The sequence below is a fragment of the Bombus huntii genome, unplaced genomic scaffold, assembly GCF_024542735.1.
Source record: "Bombus huntii isolate Logan2020A unplaced genomic scaffold, iyBomHunt1.1 ctg00000057.1, whole genome shotgun sequence".
In the NCBI taxonomy this organism is placed as follows: Eukaryota; Metazoa; Arthropoda; class Insecta; order Hymenoptera; family Apidae; genus Bombus; species Bombus huntii.
Window position 1 is genome coordinate 485,948 of NW_026099318.1, and position 21,382 is coordinate 507,329.

The following is a 21,382-nucleotide window of genomic DNA, read 5'->3' on the forward strand; positions in this document are numbered from 1 at the left end:
CAGCAGATTTTTCTCCGGTACACATCTTAATTGCACGTTCGTCGCGATTAATCACAGTTTGATACAATGGAATGAAAGATGCATTAATTATTTCTGCGAAACGCGCTTCCACTAAGCTAACGACTTACAGTTCTCTTATATTTACCCCGCTAAAACAAAGAAATGAAAAACCACCCTCTCAACACTAAGATTGCTAAATCTGTTAAAATGACACAGACCGATTTTTCGTTTGTACATTACAATTGGCAAAATTGTTACGGTTTTCGTTATATCGCTTCAATCATAATTATTTACGCTATTGATCAAACATTTGTAATAAAATTCAAGAATTTAAGAGAAAGTCAGTTCAGGACTTTGTGTTCTGTTAGAAAACTTTTACATCAGAATTTTATCGAACTGAAGAAAATTACCACTGACAAATTTATCGTTTCAAAACAAAAATTACTAGGAGTAATTCGATGTAGCTATAGCTTAACAGGTTTTTAAAATGTGTACATATATTTTTACACATATTAAACCTTCATAATTCGAATACTAAATTCCTACAAGTAAATGTGATAACATTTCTCTTGACAATCTTTGCATAAAATATCTAAGACAAACTTTTAACGACTCGATCGAGGATAAAGAAAACCGATAGTCTTGAGAGAAAGACACCATATCATATTCACTTGTTTAGAGATTCTTAATGAGAAATAGTTTGGACAAACTGTAAATCCAGAAGACTCGCTACGTGCGTAAATGATGTAGAGACATCAGAGAGAAAGGAACCGAAATCGACGCGTAGGAACGTCGGTTTTTAGAAATATTCCATCCAATGTACCGATGAAGCAATGTACTCACGACAGGAATTCGAACGAAATCCTTTCTGGTCCTAGCCGCTACCGAAGAATAATGGCCGTGCAGAGGATTGCCACTTTACTCATCGCCGACTAACCTTGCACTAAAGCTCTATCACCTCGCTCTGGCAACGATAACAAAACTTGCGGACGTAGTTCAGCATTTCAGAGGCCCTGCATTCGATCAGGGTACATGGAGAGCGTGCCAGCGTGTAATTCTTCGCCACTTAGAGTGGGTCATTAACGATGCCCTCCACGATCTTTCGAAGCTCGCGTAATTCTCGTGCACGCGCTTCTTATCCTCTTTATTCTTTTTCGTTACGTTCACCTTCTTTGCTTCTTTTCTTTTTTCGATCGAAAAATGCAAGATAAAGTTATGATCTTCGTTATTCTCTGACTCGAGTCGATTATTAGATTGTGTGGATTTTTAAACGTTCGCGCGCAGTTGAAAAGGCTTTCGATGAGAACATTTAACGAATGTCGAAAGCATTGTGATTTTTAAAACGCACGATCCTCTACGAGGAGATCTAATTTTCTATAGTAAACTTGTTCCATATTGTCGTTGCTACTATCTACCATATACTTATTACGCGTGGTTGATAGATGGTTATGCAACGTACATTCTATGCATTTTTGAGAAACTAGAGAAGCTTTGAATAAAAATCACTATTGCATCATAAAAATATTCTATTTTTCGATAGATTCGGTGCTACATAAAAAGATGTCGTTCTTCATAGCGATCTTTTGCATAATTTATTCTTGTTAATCTCAACATTTCTTTAATTAATACTCTCCTAATACCTACCCAATGTAAAAATATTAATTTTCATTGAGACATTAATGTGCATAGATAGAACATTAGTGTGGAGTTTTATCCATCTAAAGGAAATTTAGAAACGATAAAATCCGTAAGACGCTCCTAATATACAAAAATGTATTCTTTATAATGTTCCAGAATATTTGGTAAATAAACAAATTTCTGCTTACAATCTATTTCGTTGATCATTTATTAAAGTATAAACTTTGCCTTTTGACATATTTTTTCTTTTTTTCTCTCATCTAAATAATGTCTTTGATACACGAAGGTGTAAATTTACATAAATATCCTTGATCAAATTTGATTCTCACGCGAATAGTATAACGATGTGTTGTCACGATAAGCATTTTTGTATTCGAGTAAAGTCTGATCGAAAAAGAGGACTGAAGAGGGTTATACGATGGAAGAGAGGCTTGCAGAGAAGCTGGGAAACAGTTTACAAGTCGGGCTAGGAAATGGAAGATTGAGTAGTTTAGTTGTATGTTGGAAAAGAGGTTATATGAGAGGGACTGGGAAATAGAATCGAAAAATTATGCGTTCAAGCTTATTGAAAAGAACTTTTTTTAAGAGTGTTCGTAATATATTCATCGTACATGTTTTAAGGAATTTATTTGATACATCTGAGATTTATGTAGCTTTTGCTTGTGTAATTATGCTCATTTCTTATAGATGCCTTTTCTTTGTCGCAATATAATGTTATTCTTAACATGCAATGACATTTCCAATGGTGTTCCCTATCCTCGCATAATACGTATCGGTAATTCTGTCATAATACTTCATCTATGCACATATGCAGTCGACTACGTCAGCGATATGTGTAATACGTTTGTATCAGCTTTAAGATTAAACAATACTGCTATTGAGTTGGAAATTCATCCGATTGTTCGCATCGTACAGTGTGTAGTGTAATAGTGGATATTAAACAATAAATATTTGCTACGATATGTATAACTAATTGCTTCAGTTCGCAGTCAGAATTAGCTCAAACTCGCGCTATATCTAAAAAAATGTTCTTAAGTTACACAAACGGTTGTCTGTCATCTCGGAAGATGCAGTCATTGAAATCAGCGTTTGAATGTCATATTTTCTGGATGATATAATTTTCATCGGTAAAATTAGAACATATGAATTATCACAAACCAGTAATTAAGCCAAGTTTACGCAACGTGTTTATGCACCAGTTATAGTTTACATAAGAAATTCCAAATTATTTACGTAATACGTCATACTAATACGTCAAAAAAATCATTTACTAAAATCCATGTCTCATCGAAATATGAAAAATACGAAAAAGAAAGCAGGAAACTATGGAGAACGATAGAATTCGATCGAGGAATCGGTCTCGTTCGGATAAAGAGGCTCTAGAACGCACGCAGGCCTAGTGGCCCCGATACTGGAAGAGGCCTCCATTGTGCGAAACCCACTGTTACGACCGTTCGCGGAGAGACGCGGTCGCGAGGAAAACGCGTCAGCGAGAGGCGTAAATTCTCGCTACGATTCGGTGAATCGACGCCGCGAAGTAGTCGTTCCCCTGTTTCGGTTAGGATAACAGAGGTGGTTGATATGAATATGACACAGTAGTAAGTTATATTTCACCGTTTATTCCACAACTTATAACGAGGATAGTTACACTGGTGCGTATGTACGAGATGAGTGAGTGACTGATGTACGGGTGTGTATACCCGCTCGAAGGATGTTGACCGTTCGAAGGATGTAAAAACAGTACTCTTGGGAGACGATGCTGTCTCGGAGGAGAGCTAAGGATGAGTGAGTCTAGCGCACGGGACCATCGGATTTGTTGGTGCCGATGTTATTTAGGAGAGTGAGGGAATAGGCTTCGTTTTTAATTGGTTAAACGAAGGGTCTTAACCGCCCTCGAGAGAAAGTGGTTAGTGGGAGGAAAGTTGCAGCGGACGTGACAAAAACTGACTTTCCCTTGTTAAGCCGTGGTAGACAATAGTCTCTAGAAATTCCTCCGAACCAGATGTTTGTTTCGTTTGAAGGACCTTTTCTAGGAAATCTATGTGATTTATGGAAGGTCCTTGAAATCATGGAAGATACGCTGCGAGTATCCGAAGACATCTGGTTGCCATATTGCCCGCGGTGTGTGGCCTCGGCTAGGTAGAGTGTTACGCGACGTAACATCCTCCCCCCGTTGAGAGGGCACCGATCAAGTGATATGGTGTGCTGTCGTCAGGTGGACCTCTTATCAGACTTCGGACTGTTGATTGGTTCGGAGTCGTCTGGAGTCGTTCTGCTCGGTAGTGGTACCATCCGCTTGATGCTCCGTTCGAGGGTACTCGTCGCTGTTCGAACGATAGCCGTGCGTATGATGCCGTCTGCGCCGGGTTGGGCCTTGATGATTCTGCCCAATGGCCATTGCATCGGGGGAACATTGTCTTCTCTGAGAAGGACGATGGTGCCTTCTCGTATGTCGTGACTGCCCTTGTTCCATTTGTTCCGGATATGTAGCTCGTTGAGATACTCTCGATGCCACCGGCGCCAGAAGTGTTGTTTGAGTTTCTGAATATGCTGCCAGCAGGAGAGACGATTGGATGGCGTGTCCCTGAAATCTCGTTCTCGGAAACTGGTTAGTGAATCTCCGATGAGGAAATGACCGGGAGTAAGAACTAGGAGATCGTTTGGGTCTGAAGATATCGGCGTCAGCGGGCGGGAGTTGAGGATGGACTCGATCTCAATGATGAGGGTGTTAAGGTTTTCGAAGGTCAAGAGCTCGTTACCGGCGACCCGTCTGAGATGTCGTTTGAAAGACTTCACTGCAGCCTCCCACAACCCGCCGAAGTGAGGTAAGTTGGGAGGGATGAAGTGCCATTCGATCCGTCGGTCGGCTAAAAAGGACTGGACCTGTGCCTTGTGATCGTCGGATTGCAGGAGATTTCGGAGCTCTCGTAATTCGTTGTTGGCACCAACGAAGTTGGTACCGTTGTCGGAGTAGATTGTCCCACAGAATCCGCGGCGAGCGATGAATCTCCGCAGAGCAGCAATGAAGGCCTCGCTAGTGAGATCGCTGACCAACTCGATGTGGACTGCTTTAACTGCAAGACACACAAAGATCGCTACGTATACCTTGATTTTGAGTCGGTTGCGATCCTTTCGTTCCTTGATGTAAAACGGTCCGCAGTAGTCGATTCCGACGTTGGTAAATGGCCGAGACTCTGTTATCCGGGCAGCTGGAAGGTCGCCCATTATATAATCCACTGGAGGGGGATTGGCTCGGCAGCAACGGACGCACTTCTTCAGCGTGCTCCAAACTTGACTGCGGCCGTCGATAGGCCAATAGGATCTCCTTAGGGCGTACAAGGTAGCTTGAGTTCCGGTGTGGAGATTTAGGAGGTGTTCATGCTCGATTATGAGCGCGGTAACTGAGGATTTGGGTAGAATTATTGGATGCTTCTGGTTGAAAGGCATTGGTGAATGACTGAGTCGGCCTCCGACGCGCAGCATCCCGTCCTTGTCCAGAAATGGATTGAGTCTTTGGAGCTTCCCCTTCATTGCCGAATTTCTATCTGACCGGAGAGCACGGATTTCGTCTGAAAAATAACAGGCTTGCAATAGTTTGATTAATCTGTTGTGTGCATTGGTCAACTCGTGCATGGTCAGAGGTTTGCCTCGATCCCGGGTTTGTCTCCATCGAAGGCACCGAGCGGCAATTCTTATAAGCTTGGGCCAAGAGGAGAATCTCCCCAGTATGCTGTGGTCCGCCGGCGTCGCGGACAGACAGGTTGCCCTTTTCTGCTCCGGTGTTTCGTTTAACGGTACTGGGTTCCACGTTGGCCAGTATTCTTCCGGTTGTTGAAGCCATTCTGGTCCATGTTGCCAAATGGTTGTTTTCAGGAAGTCTTCGGGTAGTTGGCCTCGAGATATGAGATCTGCCGGGTTATCGGTAGTGGGGATGTGACGCCAATCTGAGGCGTGAGTCTTCCGTTGAATTTCTGTCACACGGTTAGCGACGAAGGTTTTCAGCGTGTGGGGTGATGTGTTGATCCAATGTAGAACGATTGTGGAGTCAGTCCAGTAAACGGTCCGAGCAATGTTGCTTGGCAAGGCTTGGAGGACCGTGGTGGCTAGTGACGCGAGAAGGAGTGCTCCACTCAGTTCCAGCCTTGGAATGGTTAGTGATTTGAGCGGAGCTACCTTCGACTTCGCAGTGAGGAGACGTGTACAGACCTGACCATCCAGGGTGATGGTGCGAAGGTAAACGCATGCTCCATATGCCCTTTCGCTGGCGTCACAGAACCCGTGTAACTGAATTTCCGCTGCGGGGTTGATTATCGTTTTACGTGGAAACTCCACGTTATTCAATAATGGCAGCTGTGCGTAATATTTGCTCCATTCCGTGTGCACGTCAGCCGGTAAGGATTCGTCCCAATTAATTTTTAGTGTCCAGAGTCGCTGGAGCAACATCTTAGCTCGAACAATTACTGGTGCCAGCAATCCGAGCGGGTCGTAGATCTTGGCGATTTCGGAGCTGATGGTTCTCTTCGTAATTCGAGAGTCGGCATCATTGGTTTTGACGGAGTATAGGATCGAATCGTCGAAGGAATTCCAAACAACACCCAATGTCTTGAAGGTTTGCGATTCGCCTAGTAGCAGCTTATCGTTTATGTCCGTCTCGGGAAGTCCTCGTAGCAGTTCCCGGTCGTTCGACGCCCATTTCCGGATGTTTAAGCCGGCTAGCTTGAGCAGTTCTGTGAGCTCCGTTCTCAATGATTGTGCCTCGACCCTTGTATCGACTCCTGTGAGAACATCGTCGACATAGAAGTCTCGCTGTAAGACTGTCGCCGCTCGTGGATATCGATGCCCCTCGTCGTCCGCCAGTTGCTTGAGGCAGCGGATGGCCAGATAAGGGGCCGCTGAGAGCCCGAATGTCACTGTGTTGAGTTGATAAGTGTCGACTTCTCCATCAGCATTGCGCCACAAAATTTGTTGAAATTTCCGATCCTCCGGGCGCACAAGAAATTGGCGATACATTTTTTCGACATCGCCTGTAATGACGTATTGATGAGCTCGAAATCTTAAAAGGATGAAGTATAAATCATCTTGTAGTTTCGGTCCCGTATGAAGTACGTCGTTTAATGAAACTCCGGTGGTGGTTGGGGCCGATCCGTCAAACACGACTCGGAGTTTCGTAGTTTGGCTGGACTCCTTGATCACGCCATGATGTGGTAAAAAATATCCGTCGTCAGTGCAGTGGTCCGTGGTAACTTTCGTCATGTGCCCTAATGCCAAGTATTCCTGTATTACGGCGTGATAGTCGGCTTCGAAACGCTTATCTCGTTGGAACCGACGGCAGAGAGATATTAGTCGCTTCATCGCCATGGCTCTGGAGGATCCAAGCGAGGGAGTTGTCTCGTTGAAGGAGAGAGCGACCATGTATCGCCCTTCGTGGGTGCGTTGAACGTGATTCCGGAAATGTTCCTCGCACTGTCGCTCCGCTTCCGAAATGTGCGCGGTGGGCGGTCCCTCGTCGATTTCCCAAAAACGGGCGAGATCCGCCTGCAAGGCCGTCGTGGACGCGTGAAATGCGTGTGCGGGTGGTTGCGAGGCTGGGCTCCCCCCGATGACCCATCCGAACCGCGTTTTTTGCAGACGCAAGTCGGTCCCGTTTGCTTGACTGATATCAAGTTGGCCGACACACAGTGACGCTAGTGTTGGCCCGGCGCTCAATAGCACGTCGATCGGAGCAGGTCTGTGGAATCTTGGATCGGCTAGTCGTAGATTTCTGGGTATCTGTATCGTTGACCGATCTACGGGTTGATCTGGGATCGAAGTCGATATGGTCGGTATGATTAGAAAAGTCCAGGTGCGTTCGTATGTGCCGTCAACGGAGGTGATCGTGGCCGTGATGTAGCGTTTCGAGGTCGTTGACAACGTGTTAAGTGTTCCGATCGGGACCGAACATTTCCGTTGGTTGAGTCTCAACGAATTGGCGAGTCTCTCGGTGATGAAGTTCATGCTCGCGCCGGTGTCTAGCAGAGCTCTACAGCGGAACGGTTGAGTTCTATTGTCCAGTATGTTGACCTGTGCGGTGACTAACAAATCGCGGTGGAGTGGGCCGGACGGGGGCGAGGTCAATGAGTCGGTTTTCGGTGGTTCGGTCCCTAGCAAAGCCGTTTGAGGATATCAGTGTTCCCCTAGCTGTTTAGCACTGGGGGAGATATTTGACCCCGATGCCGTCGTTCGCGTTGACCGAGATTCGCGTTTCGGGGATGTTCGCGGCGACGTTCGGGGAGACGTTCGGGGAGACGTTCGGGGAGACGTTCGTGGAGACGCGGATGCGCGTCTCGATCGGTGTGACGACCGCGGGATCGGTGAACTAGGCGGAGATCGACCGTTCGATGATCGGTCGCTCGACGATCGACCGCTCGATGTGCGGCTTGCACGTAATCTACTGTGACCATGATCTCGATGTAAATAAGTATGGTGTCGCTGTCTACAGATGCGACATGACCCGGCGGAGCATTGATTGAGAGCGTGTCCCTTGCCTAAACAATTCGTACAGAGCGACGCCCGTTTGGCTGTGTCGAGACGCTCCCTGGGCGATTTCGCCTTGAAGACGTCACAATACCGTAGTTCGTGTTGTCCTCGACAGTCCGGACATACCGGCGTCTTGAGCGTCGCGGTGAATGCATGACTTCGCGACGCGCTCGGTCGCTGACGGTTGGGTGGTTCGGAGGCCCTTTTCGTAGCGGTAAATGCTGAACTTGTTCTATCGCCGTTCGTCCGTGTTTGCAAGAAGTCTATCAAGTGCTTGTATGACGGTAATTTCTTGTCTGGTAAGGTGCATTGCCATTTGCGAATGATGGCTGGGGGTAGCTTCCATGTAAGTAATTTGATCAGAACGGTGTTTGATATGATAGGGTCACCGAGGTTCTTTAACGCTTGGAGATTTATTTTGACCGTCTCGAGGAAGTCATCTATGGCTTCGGGTGTCTCCTTAACTATTTTCGGATAGTCGAAAAGCAAGTCTAGGTGGCGCATGCAGATTTGACGGTGGCAGTCGAATTTTTCCTTAAGTATGTCAACGGCGATTGCATAGTTTGACTCGGTGATGGCTAGCGATTCTATACTTCGCGCGGCCCTCCCAGTCAAGGCTGATCGGAGGTGATAGAATTTTTGGACTGGTGTTAGTTGTTCGTTTTGATCTATCGTTGACGAGAAGGAATCGTAAAATGACTGCCAATTCTAGAGCGTACCATCAAATGTGGGTATTCGAATCTCCGGTAGTTTAAGCGAAGCAGACTCGCGACCGGCAGCTGATTCGTCGTTTGTCGATTGTGACGTCGTAGTTAGTCGTAGGTTGCTCAGTTGAGTAGTTAATCGGAGTTCTAGTCTCTCGTACTCGTCGGCTATTTCAAAGCCGCGAGCGGACTCCTCCTCGTCTATGCTTACGATTTCATTTTGAATGGCACGGAGCTCCGTCTCGTATGTTTCCAGACGATTTTTGATTTGAATTAGCTCGTTCTCTCGCGGACAGCCGGATTGTTCGATTTCATCCAGTTTTTTCGATAAGCGTGTAAAGTGGCCGATGCAATAATCCCGGCGTCGACGCAAGGCGGTAAGTTCGTTACCGGTGGCCATTATTTGTTAGATAATTGAGAGTGGTGAAATATAACTTACTACTGTGTCATATTCATATCAACCACCTCTGTTATCCTAACCGAAACAGGGGAACGACTACTTCGCGGCGTCGATTCACCGAATCGTAGCGAGAATTTACGCCTCTCGCTGACGCGTTTTCCTCGCGGTCGCGTCTCTCCGCGAACGGTCGTAACACCCACGAAGATGGAGATAACGTAATGAAACTAACTGGCTTGCTCTGACCAATTAACCAACCCAACTACGGCATAATGTTTAACGTACACTCGCCGCCTTCCCCTGTTCACGTGGCCACGTTTACGCGATGGATATAGCGTTACATGAAAACGCGTTGCGAGGGAATCTCGCGTGATGATGAATTCGCTCAAGCGGATCATCCCAGCGTGAGTTACAAGTACCTTCACGCGATTGACGGATCAAATATTCATGGCAATTCGATTGGAATTATATTCGTGGGCCATAAAAATATTCACCTTCGCGATTTTATCGATCTATTCAAGACAGATTGGAAATCGATGTGTCGGAGATGAAAGAACACCTGTCGGAGATAAAAGAACACCGGAGCCTTTGGAACTTTGGATAACCCCGCAACATTGTAACCTAGAGTCTACTAAAACAGTAATTAAACAATTGTAGTTATTCAATCCGATTGTAATTGTTCGAGATAGGTGATAGTGATCTCTGGCTCGAGGCGACAGTCTGTCGCCCAACGTAGCCGCGGCCAACGGGATGACAAAAGGACGTACTCACAAAGTCTAAGTCTGGTTAAAACGTGAAATAACCACTGATCGCGAAGATGTTACTCTTTAGTCGATGAGATCGCGAGCGAGAATGACTTTCCCGTCCCGATGATACCACGGAGGAAAACTATATTGGGGCGTGTCTAAGGACACGAGATCGGATTCGTCGAGAAAAGCCTCCGTTCAGAAAGTAAGGGAAATTGTCGTTGCCGCTAATTGGTCAATCTCTATACCGGTGGTTAGAAAAAGATGCTGGCTGTTTTCGAGGGGAAGTTGCTAGTGGGAGACGCCGCTCGTTGAAAAATTGGTCTCCCCTATTTTCCCGTAGTGGGGACAAAAACTGTTTGTCTGTTTGATGGACTTTAGTTGACTAAATCTTAAGATTTATAACGAGCCCTCGAGCTAGCTGAACATGTACTATGGAGACGCATCGACATCTGGCAATTATCTTACTCCAGGAATAGGGTCTGCGCGTGGCGAGCCACGGGACAAAAACCGTTGGAATATTTACTGTCACGTGTCGCCACGAATATTTCTTTTAAGCTATAGGATTTTAAGCTTTTGAGCTATAGGATTACTCCATACCTTTGTTAAACAAAGCGTTCATCCCTTGGCCGCGGCTACGTTGGGCGACAGACTGTCGCCTCGAGCCAGAGCTCACTATCACCAATCTCGAACAATTACAATCGGATTAAATAACTACAATTGTTTAATTACTGCTATAGTAGACTCTAGGTTACAATGTTGAGGGGTTATCCAAAGTTCAAAAGGCTCCGGTGTTCTTTTATCTCCGACAGATGAAATATTTTTATTCTCTGATTTATAATTTTGGAAGTGTAAGGATTTCGTCGAGTGAACGAAGAATATTCATAACGGAGTACCACGTCTTTAAATCAGGAATTTTTGATAAATAAGTAACGTAAGGTTTTCTGAAGCAGATTACTGCAAAAAAAAGAAATTCATCATAAATATTTATAATATTAGATAAATATTAAAAATGCCTTTTTATGCAAATGCGAGAGGTATATTACCATGAGACTGTGTTCGCATGATAACGATGATAATGGTCGCAGAAACTGTTTTTTGCCTAACGGTATTTTAACATAGACATCGTGTTTTTTGATGGTTACAAAAAAAAAAAAATTAAATTTTATAGATTATGTATAATCAATTAATTCAGTGATCAGAATTTTAAAGAAACTTTTTAATAGAATAAATGAGAACTCGAAAGGGCAAATACGTGGAATTGTAATGATGTGTTAAGGTGTAGGAAGATTTAAGATTAAGCTGTTACTGTTAATTTGTGTTTCCGCCTGTTTGCACGCGTCTGACCATAGACAGGCACGCTCTACTGCGGCTGCCAGGCATCCGCTGCACGTGAGCAATCGTATTTGAATATAACATCTGTTTGATTTGTTTTTACCAACTTTGTGTACCACTAATTACCAGTGGCGAAATTCAGAAATTATTCCTATTTCCTCGAAACAAAATACATAGAATCTCGTCTTTTTAGATATATGATTTTACTTGGATATGTCTTACAGTTCGAACACCTAACCGATTTTCTGTACATTTAGTATTTATAATAATAGACTTTAGACTAGCTTCACGTACGAATATACAGGGTGGTTGGTAACTGGTGGTACAAGCGGAAAGGGGGTGATTCTACGCGAAAAAAGAAAATATAGAATAGAAATCTTTCGTTCGAGGCTTTGTTTTCGAGAAAATCAACTTTGAATCTTATCTCGTTATAACGGATCTCACTGTAGATCGTTGTCTCGATGGAAAAATTAAGAAAAAAATTTTTATTCTATATTTTCGACTTCTTTCACCCCCTTTCCGCTTGTACCATCAGTTACCATCCACATCCATTCCATATACATCCTGTCCATATAATTATGAAATACCTACATTTTTCAATTATGTTCAAAATTCTACATACCTCCCCCTTCTCCGAAATCTCATTTTGCGCTTTCGTCAATCATAAAAGTTTATTTGCGAAAACAAGCAGCCCAAGAAGAACAATTTGCGTCAGTCTAAAATTACCATCACGCATCAAGGAACGTACCTGACGTCAACAAACATGAAGTCCCTCCCATATTTAACTCTACTAAGCCAACCACGGGAGTTCCGCGTTCAAAATACCAATCGTTCGTTTATTTGCATGAGAAAAGATTTGTCGGTGGCTGGGGAGGAAACGAGCCGAAGCGCGGATAGGTGAATGTCGGAAGAGAAGGGGAAAACCTTCCGAGTCCTGAAACAATTTTCGTTTCGAACAGCTCGTCCTTCTGGTGGGGAGGGTTGCATAAATATTCGAGGTTGCGCATCGTGCTCGACATAGCTGGAAACTGCTGGCAAGCGAACAAGTGGTGGAGAAGGAGCACCAGGACCTTAGTTTCGCCACAGCTCAGTACCAGTTGCGCTCCATACGAGTGTTCATCCAACCTGCTCGAAAGGGTGGAATTCCAACGTGAAGACATTGAGTTCGGTGACATCGGTGAGTTTAAATCCACTATATCTTCTATGAAATCATCGTGACGCTAAATGTAGTTACAAGAAATCATTCTAATTTATTTCTGTGTGTAATTTCTTTTCTTCATTTCGCGTGGTTTCTTACTTGGTCAAAAAGGTGAGGAACTCTAATGCGAGGATACTGTTGATAAATTTGCATCGTCCATCCTTTATTGAATTTATACGCAAGACCATCGACGTTGAGTTTCGCTCGATCATTGTCTATCGAATAATTATAAAATTTATTCTGATTTTTGTGCGTCTTCGGTCCTTTCCTTAGCTTTGTCCGATTCTTTTTTATTTGATCTGATTGATTGTAGCAATTTAAATACGAGGAGACTGCTGGTCAGTTCGAATCGATTATTTTCTGTGCAGTAATCGTAGCAAAATGAATATATTCTAATTTATACGTGTCCTTTGTCCCACTTTGTGCCCGCTCTTTTTCCCCTACTTTCTACTGTTTCGAGGCATGAATGAATCCTCTGAACTTGTTGCTCTGGCAGTGAATGAAAAGTGAAGTTTAGGATTGGAAAGTGAAATGAAAGTTTCAATTCCTCGCTTGTGTTTCACTTGTGGAAAGAATCTTCATCAGAAGTTTGACATTTTTGATAGACGCAAGTGTTTGTGCTTACATTTAGATTTTAGAAAGAATTTTGAATTGTATATGTCGATTACGTATATTGGTCACTTAAAAAAATCATAAACACTGTTCAAACTTCTAAGGTACAATGAGAAAAATACAATGTTCATCATTTTATCTTTCCCATGCATTACTGTACTATTACTTAGTGCTGGAAGTTATAAATACCACTTGTCGTAACTTATCAAAATGTTCTGCTCAATGATATAATCCCATTCATCCCCTGTCATTCCCACCCACCATTTACATCTCATAACATAATAATAAAACAGTACTTGACATGATTAATAACATATTAAAAGCATCACCTAGAAGAGATGAATTATTTCATAATATAAACTTTCATGTTTATTAATCCCTTAATGTTTTTGTATTCTAATACTTTTGTATATCGCTTATGCTGTAGGTTGAATATGCAAATTAATATTTTTATAGATATAATTTAAATAATACTCGATAATAGCACTGGATAATATTATATCGAGTACTATTCCTCGAATATTTTACACGTTTTTCCATATTACATAATGGAACATAATTTTTGTCTAAATTACGATGCTTCTAATTAAATTTAAATATAAACGAAAGATTGCTTTCCTTCAAAGTTATTGAAATTCGTAAGAAAAGCGAAAGACAAAACAGAATCGATGTATCGATTAATTCCTTAAAAATTTCTACTCGATAACTGGCCCTTAACATTTCACGAACTATACGCGTTTTAATATTCATGGTTACAAGAAAGTAAGAAGAAAGAAGCCGAAATAGGTCGACGCGTGTTAGCGGCATATTTTTTATTCTTGTACCCACTTCAAAGTCGTCTATACGTACCTCACCGACCTAATACGAACAGCTCTCTTTTCGGTCTCCTCCCTTTTATTTCTCTCGCATTTTTCTTCTTCCATTTCCTCCTGCCCCCCCCCCTCTCTCTCGTTCGTTCCTTTGGCCTGGATATTTTTCGCGTGGTTCGAGCAACGATGAATTTCCGTGCCGCGAAATTGATGACACGAGGGATAATGAAAATTTATCGAGTATAATAGCCGACGTTCTGATCAAAGACCAAGCCAATCCGTGCCTAAAAAAAAATTTTTGGATACCGTCAATGAAGCTGTATTATATTTACATATAAACTATATCATATATGGGACGCAGGTGTTCTATATTAAACATAGCTAAATATAGGTAAATGCAATTAAATAGAGTTAAATATACCGTAATGAAATATATTTAGTTTATGAAACTTTTCCTAAATTAAATGGGAAAATTATTCGCATAGTTGGAAATTCGTATAGTATCTATAATAAAAATTTATAAAATAACAAGACAGCTCAGAGGACTTTTCAATATTTTTTATTTCGATATATATACTGCATTTCCATTAATCTTCGTTTCAGATATTTTTAAAAGGTACTTATTAATATCACTTCTAGTCATTTTTTAACATTATTCGATAAAATTACATTAACAAAATCGTGTTTTTCAATTATACCATTTACTACTCTTTATCTTCATGATTATAATTGATTATACAAGTATCCCATATATCGTAATGAAGCAATTGTGTATAGTTGTAGCATTGTAAAGTTATGACTCTGAGACAACAAAATCGTAAAAATTCTTAAAAAAATTGGCTGACAGAATATCCTACCAAGTATTATTTTCAGCGAAGCAACAGGTTTTGTCAAACGTATAACCTTTATAAATTTCTGACGTAAAGTATTTCAAATCTATCTTCTCCAAAAAGAAGAACGTCGTAGGATAAAATTGTACATTTTAAAATGTACATTGTAAAATTATACATTTTCGATTTATTTCTTCACGTAGAAAATTTTACCTTATCCTTTATAGTACGATTAATGAGACACACTAAATATTTGAATGCTACGAAACTCGTAAGAACCAGTTGTACTATACTTTAACCAGTTACACATACTAAACGGTATCAAGTAACTTATCGATCAGTATCGCTTTCCTTTAATATGAAAGAACGAAATAAACGTAGAACAGAATTTTTACGAACAGAGAAAGTATTAGGTTGTCCGGAAAGTGTCTTTCTTTCGCAAGCGTGTCTTTTACAACGATGCACCTTCGTACAAACGTAAAACCAAGCCTGTGAAATTTATCTCAACAGAACAAATTGGATCGTACGTAATTCGACAAAATAATATAAAACAAAAAGCGTTGTGCGTCTATTATTTCCTCATAAAACGAAAGAAACTTTTTGGACAAGCTAATAGTTTTCAAAAGATTTACGACTTGTCTATGGAAGACGAGGGATTGAAAGAACGCCGAAGAATGAGGTTCAATGGATGAACCAGCAGGAAGTTCTCGAAGCAGCCGCGAATCGCGAGTACCCCCTCGAAAAGAGATGAAAGTGAATCGAAACTGTAAGACTGTTACGACTTTTCCTCTCCGATATTCGTGAATTGAATCACGGTCAACTCAGCTTGAAAGAGAAGTTCGATTAAAAATCTTCTATTGTTAAATTCCTTAGTCACTCAGGCAGATCCATGCGATTAACTCTTAATTAGTATTCTTGGTACAGCAATAGTTACTCAATTTTAGAGTTTCAATAATATACGTTGATTTGTATTTCGTACTTTACGTAATAAGTATCATTGATATTATTTACGGCGTAACACTAAATAATAATTTAAATTTCAATATTGAAATTCTGTAATCATATATTAAAATATTGAAATTGTATACTGAAAGTATTTCATTCTGTTAGCTTAATTTGCTCAGGAGCCACGCTGATCACCTTCATAAATTCAAGCACAGAGAAAAATAACAGAAAACAATTACAAACGCTTTTGAAAATTTACCTTGGAGCCTGTGACTTTTTACAATTCCTTGCGATAGATAATTGCAAATTTGGAAAAATAGATCGTTCGTTTTTTAGCATGCTGAATATTAATTATATACTTAAATAATTAAATCGAGGAATTTTATATTAATTTTATATTTTTCACAAGGCTGATCAGTTTCTCGTGTGAAAATCTCAATGAAAAGAATTCATATGCTATTGTTAAATTAATCCTCGTCTTAAATCCTCGTTACTGATCTAATTTATACAAAATAAGGTTACACACTTGCAACAATAAAGAAGCTATAGAGCGGCGAAGATATCCTCAAAGAAGGAGAGAAGAATCAATTATACGAGCCATTATTCCCCACTTACCTAATCTTAAATCTAACTGCAATTGTCCTTTGTTAATTTTATGATTTCCATTACGCGAATCGAATTGAGTGTAAAAATTCTGTTTTACGACTAAACCATATTTACGACTAAACGAATCCTTACAAAACATATATATAAACATAAACATATATATAAACATTATAATGCAGAGATTGGAACACAATTCAATTTCGTGGACAGCATGTGTTCGTGATCAATCGACGCGTCAGATAATTTATTATTGAATAAACTGGCCGGTGGCGTCTGCGTTTCATGATTGGCAAGTCGATAACGATACAACCGATAGGTAACCGAAATAAATGTTCTACATCTGCGAAGTAAACGTTGTTCTACTAAGCTTTCGACGAGTGAATATTTCTCTTCTTTCTTTCCATCGATAAATCGCGTATCTCTTAGTAACATTCAACTAAATTTTACAAATTTCACCATAGGCAGAGTAATTCTATAGCCGAAAGATAGAAAAAAAGAAAACAATGGAACAGCGAAAGAACCAAGTCAATTTCCCTCTTTCATCCAGTTTCAGAGCGAAATACGACATATATGATATTTTCATGCTTCAATTTACGATCAAAGGATATTCAGAGTCGCAACTTTTAATCGAATCGAAACTCCCAAGCTGCATGTTTCACGCAGAGGAAATGGGAGAAAGAGTTACATAAACACTGATAAGTGAGCCAGTGAGAAGTTAAATTGATCGATTCCATTTTTAAACAAGTTTTTTCGTTCTAAGATCCGATCGACTAAATCGCTACACTCACTGCTGATATTTATTTAAATTTATGTTTTTATAGAGCGCGACGAAGGAGAAGAACCTAGACAGAAATTTATTTTACTTACTGAACTATTAATAGCTGCTAGACTTTGCATATTTGTACATTTTCGCGCGTATTTTTACATCTTTCAATTTACCGTAAAACCTTATTCACATTGAACTCTTCAGAAACCAAACGATTAATCTCAATAGAGTCAACCTTCTTTACAAACAAGGTATTTCTATATTGCAACTATTTTGAAACATATACACGTATGAAATATAAACATATTTTTCATCCTAATTCCGGACACTCTTTTCACATGGATTTCGTCAAAATTATGCGGCCTTGCGATTAAAAGAAATTTTCTCGAGAAGTGTCGCGATTAGGCAACTTATTGGTATTAACAGATTATTAACAGAAAGACAAAATAAACTCCGTTACACAAATCGGATGATCAAGTTTTCGGAGGAGAAAGAGAAAGAGACAGAGAGGGGGAGAGAGAGAGAGAGAGGGAGAAACAATATTTATTGAAGGGAGGATGAGGGAACGGAAACACTTTGAGGAAACACTTTGAGCTCTATGCTTCGACCTGTCCAGCCGCCAATCGAATTAGCGTGCCATCCAGCATTGATTTTGCGTCCATATCGTGGAACCATGCCGTATTTATTGTTTACCAGATTTCCTGTGTCCTATGAATTTCAGTTTTTCAGCAAGATGCCGCAAGATGCAGTTCGTTTTCCTTAGACTCCGATGTGAAATCGCGCGAAAAAGTAAGAATGAAGGCGTTTCCATTGGATCGCGATTGCACTTTATCGTATTAATTAACTCGACATTACAGCGTAGTCCTAGAAAATCGTATTAATCGAGGTAATCCGATGCAATTGATTCACGGCCAGCGTACTGCTGCGCATCACGCGAGTCGTTGTCTCAATTATTGAATTGCTCGTTGCGAAGTATTGTAGCGGAATCTCGGAAACGAAATTAACGATGTAATTGGGGACAGGATGCATTGTAACGATGGAAAATATTTTAGTTATAACAGCTAATTCGAAGGTTGAAAAATATCGATCGAACTGTTTGCTGGTGTTCGCCCAAGGATTCGAACATGCAGGGGTATAGTGGTTGAATAATTAGATCTGGTCATATCTGCTAATTTTTCTGTCGTTATTGCATAATTCATTGTATTCTTTGGTTTACTATATACACGTATCCCGTTTGATAAATTATATTTCTAATTTTCGTTAATAATATTAATACTTTGCATTCGAAAGTTTCATTTATTCATATTACCAGATACTCCAAGTAATTTCAGTAGAAAGAACGTGTTTTCGTATAATTGGTTAAATATATGCGTAGAATGAACAGTCATAGCCGCACCACTCATCACCTACTCACTCACTCACTATTATCGCGCAGTGCGATACGATTTTGCTTGGTAGTGTAATATATCTTCGGCCAATACGTCGGTTTATTTTTCTGATTGTATCTTACCTGTTCGTTGCAAGAATACGTGAGATAATTATGATTTGACAGGTTAAGGACAAATTTTTAATTTATTGATTTATTAAATTTTTAATTTATTAATTATTTAATTTATTTGATATTATTAGCGGAGCCCTCGATTGCGAAGGGTTATAGTAGCGTCGAATAAAATTGAAATTGTTAATAGATCATTTTCTGATATTATATTTCAATGGATCTTCGTGGAAATTGGAATAATGTCTGATTCTATTATTTATCTTAGAAAACTTGAAAAACTAATTAATTATTCGTATCGAATTAGTAATATTCGTTTGTTTGTAAAATGTACTTGTCAAGATAGTATTATATAAAAATGCTGAATCTCGACAGGTTAATTTCTCATGTGAGTTTTCACGAAGCTTGAAAAAATATAATTTGTAATTAGTGTTATTTGCAACAGACATTTATTTTCCCTGAAACCTATGTAGGTCACAAATATTCCTAGTAGCAATGCCTGTGAACTACATTCGCTTCTCTATGTGCGTACATATGTACTCTCAAAATTTCATTAAAATCGTTCTTACGTTATTTTAAAATCCATTCTAAAATCGATTCTATGGTGACAACCAACGGTGTAACTTTATAATTCGACGAAATTTTCCAATGCATTTCAAACAGACAAATTTTTACAATCCCAATATAGAGAAGGTATAAAAATAAAATAGTTATTTTTCTTGCTCGGTTCTAGATGAGAACAATAAAAGTTGCGTGGACAGTGATTAAATTGCTTTAAGGAAAAACCTCCTATTTTTTGTTTTATATATTGACTTTTTGTTGCAATATTTTCCAAGAGCTTCGACTGGCATCGAGTCGTATAAAATCGTAGAAAAAGGCGCTAGTATTCTTTATAGTTGCATAGCTTCCATCATCGCCTGGGTAATAGGCCTCGCTTCGTCTTTGATGCGACAATCTCGTTACCAAGACTTCGATCTTCGAGTTGCTTAATGCGATATCGACATCAGAACGATGCCTCGACGAGCAATTCATCAAAAAAGTTTTTTAAATTTTATTCGTGTAATCTCGAAAGTGACTCGATATTGACCGAGAATAATACGATGTTTCATTTATTTGTCGAAGCTTGGGTGAAAATTTTCCGCCGACAGATTTTTGATTGCAACCAACGACATTTGAAATTACTGACACGAGAAATAGAAATTTATTGTCATAACTAGCAACGTTGTAAATTGTTCGTATTTGCTTTGATACGAAAATGAATTGGAAATTATTAAAATTTAACAATTTAATAGCATTTACAATTATTCGTATTATCTCATTTAATTATATCATAATTGACAATACAGAAGTGTCACTGTTTCTGTATACCTAAATATATTATGTAGTATCGTTTGTTTTTTACAATAACTGTGCAATTCCATCGTATTGATGCCTTTTCTACTGTAATTCTACTCCTAACTAATTACATTGAATCAACGTCAGTCATTCGCATAATAACAATTCTATTCCCTGATATTCCCAACCCGAAAGCAAATATCCTCTTCCAAATTGTTGCGTATGTATAACCATCCGATTTCTATAGTGATATATTAGCCGTACTGTATTATGTGGATTCTTCGTTGTACGAACGTAAGTAGTCAAGTGAAATTTGTGATGTTCCTTGATCTATGTACGTTACGATCAGTTTGCAACAGGCAACGGCAGTTTTCCCGAGTCGTTGCACGTTCAGCAAGAAATTAATCAGCAGTGAAGGAAAATATAAAGTTCCCCTGTATTTCTAACTTTGTACTCTGTAATGTTACGGTTTCTAATCTTTCATCCATAGTTCACACTTTAAGAAAAATTAATCAATTACATTAATTACGTTGCTTAAAATCATCGAATTTATCTAGTCGGTTAAGCGTGTAAAATCGACGAACGGAAGATTATTCAATGAGAAAACTCGACATTACCAAAATGAACGTTTGCCCATGTTGAAGTAGCATTTAAAGGATGAACGCGATACTCAGCGTCGAGTCGAAAACGTTTCGAGTTCGTGTTTCTATTCGCCTCCATATGAACCCATTGAATAATCGATACGAGTTGCTCGTTACACGGTAATTCCTTGCTTGCAAATTTGGAAGCCACCCCCATAGGCCCTGTTAATCGGTCAGACTAGCGCAGAGACGCGTTTCATTTGCTATAATTCGATCTTCGGACGGTTTAGTTATCGTCGCATTTTGACGCTGCTTACCAGCAGATTAATCTCTAGCAAACAATTGATAGACGTCACAAACAGACCAGTTGCTTCGTAGTTAGCGAGTCTCTGGACGTTCAGAATATGAGGATCCAGCTGATCCACCATTACAATTAATCGGATTAATTCTCACTCCCTCTCGCCAAGGGATATATGTAATTGATTTTCTGAATCAGGGATGGCTATTCCGATAATATACAGTAAATATAAAATATAACGAAAATAAATCGAATTTTTCCTTTTCATTTCTTAACTTTATCTGTTCTCAAGATACATAGATTTTGCAGTTTTCCGTAATGGGACAGAAAGCGGAACGTCTTTAGGCTACCATCTTTTTCTTTTTACAATTTAAATTCGTTTCTTCAATGTCCGTTAGAACATTTTCCAGCCAATATTTTCTAAAATTTCACACGTATCCTTCCTTCGCTATAAGACGCGAGATACACGTGTACTTCGGCATCGACGTGTCTTCAACTCATCGACGCCTCTTTCTCGGCGTTTCCCATAGTCCGTTTTCCATTCTGTCCGCGTTTCAACCCCCGACCACAT

General features: G+C 40.2%; 1 protein-coding gene across 1 annotated transcript; it reads right to left on the reverse strand.

Annotated features, from left to right (window-relative positions):
• Nucleotides 1-3,849: 3,849 nt before the first annotated feature.
• Nucleotides 3,850-8,658, reverse strand: LOC126875774 (uncharacterized). Its single transcript, XM_050638647.1, has 2 exons — nucleotides 8,178-8,658; nucleotides 3,850-7,778 (listed from the first exon to the last, which is right to left on the reverse strand). Exons 1-2 carry the CDS (start codon nucleotides 8,656-8,658, stop codon nucleotides 3,850-3,852), a joined length of 4,410 nt encoding a protein of 1,469 aa, XP_050494604.1.
• Nucleotides 8,659-21,382: the final 12,724 nt, after the last annotated feature.